The sequence below is a fragment of the Cariama cristata genome, unplaced genomic scaffold (assembly GCF_000690535.1).
Source record: "Cariama cristata isolate BGI_N322 unplaced genomic scaffold, ASM69053v1 scaffold19621, whole genome shotgun sequence".
NCBI classification, from domain to species: Eukaryota; Metazoa; Chordata; class Aves; order Cariamiformes; family Cariamidae; genus Cariama; species Cariama cristata.
Genome location: NW_009597792.1, coordinates 18,087 through 18,864, shown reverse-complemented (window position 1 = coordinate 18,864; position 778 = coordinate 18,087). Strand labels below are relative to the sequence as shown.

Below are 778 nucleotides of genomic sequence, written 5' to 3'. Positions count from 1 at the left end.
GTGAGTCCTGAGGGGCTGGGACCACCCGGAGCCAGACTCAGCCGGGGATTGATCAACTGCTCAGCTACAGCCTTGAGAACAGTTATTTTCGGTTTCATTTACATTCATGTAAATGAGGAATAAAGCCCAGGAGATTACTGCCGCATTCGTTGTTGGAGGCCGGGATGAGGATCGTTAAATGTAAGGCGTGCGCGCAGCAGAAAGCTCGAACAATAGAGCGCTGCTTCCTTCCAGCTGCCCGCTTCGCCTCGACCAGACCCCTTGCAAGATGTACGTGTTTGTTTAGAGATTACGTGACTTCTGGAGCACCTTGCAGGTGGGCAAATTCCTTCTTAACACTGTGTTAGACGTAGGTCAGACCCCACCTGGGTTTTTCACTTGCTGGGTGCTTCAGGAGCCAAAGTCAAAACCATCACCAAGATATTCCAAAATCAGGAAGCATTCCCCAGTCCTTATCAAACGACTTCAAACTTCCCCGGACTTTACACCCAGCAGTACCGATTGACCCACGACCTGCTCCAGACGTGCTCCAAAAGGCTTGGAAAAATAAAGTACATTATGCTTGGGCTCCATAATAATAGCAAAAATACTGTGTAGAACTACTTTATACCATAGGCAAGGAGGGACATCACGAAACTCTGCTTCCTGGGTTAAATACAGGGGACTCACTTTTCCAGAGCTTCTAGAGGGTCAGTTTGCTCCTTACAGAAGATGTCTAGCACCAAGCACATAACCCTTGCAGCCGCAGTAAAAATCCTCCGGAGCTGGATCTCCCTGC

The 778-nt window shown here is 49.0% G+C and overlaps 1 protein-coding gene across 1 annotated transcript in view; it reads left to right on the top strand.

Moving 5' to 3' along the window:
- Positions 1–164: 164 nt before the first annotated feature.
- Positions 165–778, top strand: part of LOC104168464 (scavenger receptor cysteine-rich domain-containing group B protein-like) — a gene marked incomplete at its 3' end in the record, with an annotated part of 18,120 nt that continues 17,506 nt past the window's right edge. The window contains exon 1 of the mRNA XM_009709055.1: positions 165–270. Coding sequence (XP_009707357.1) covers positions 165–270 — 106 coding nt within the window. The remainder of the gene's footprint in view (positions 271–778) is intronic.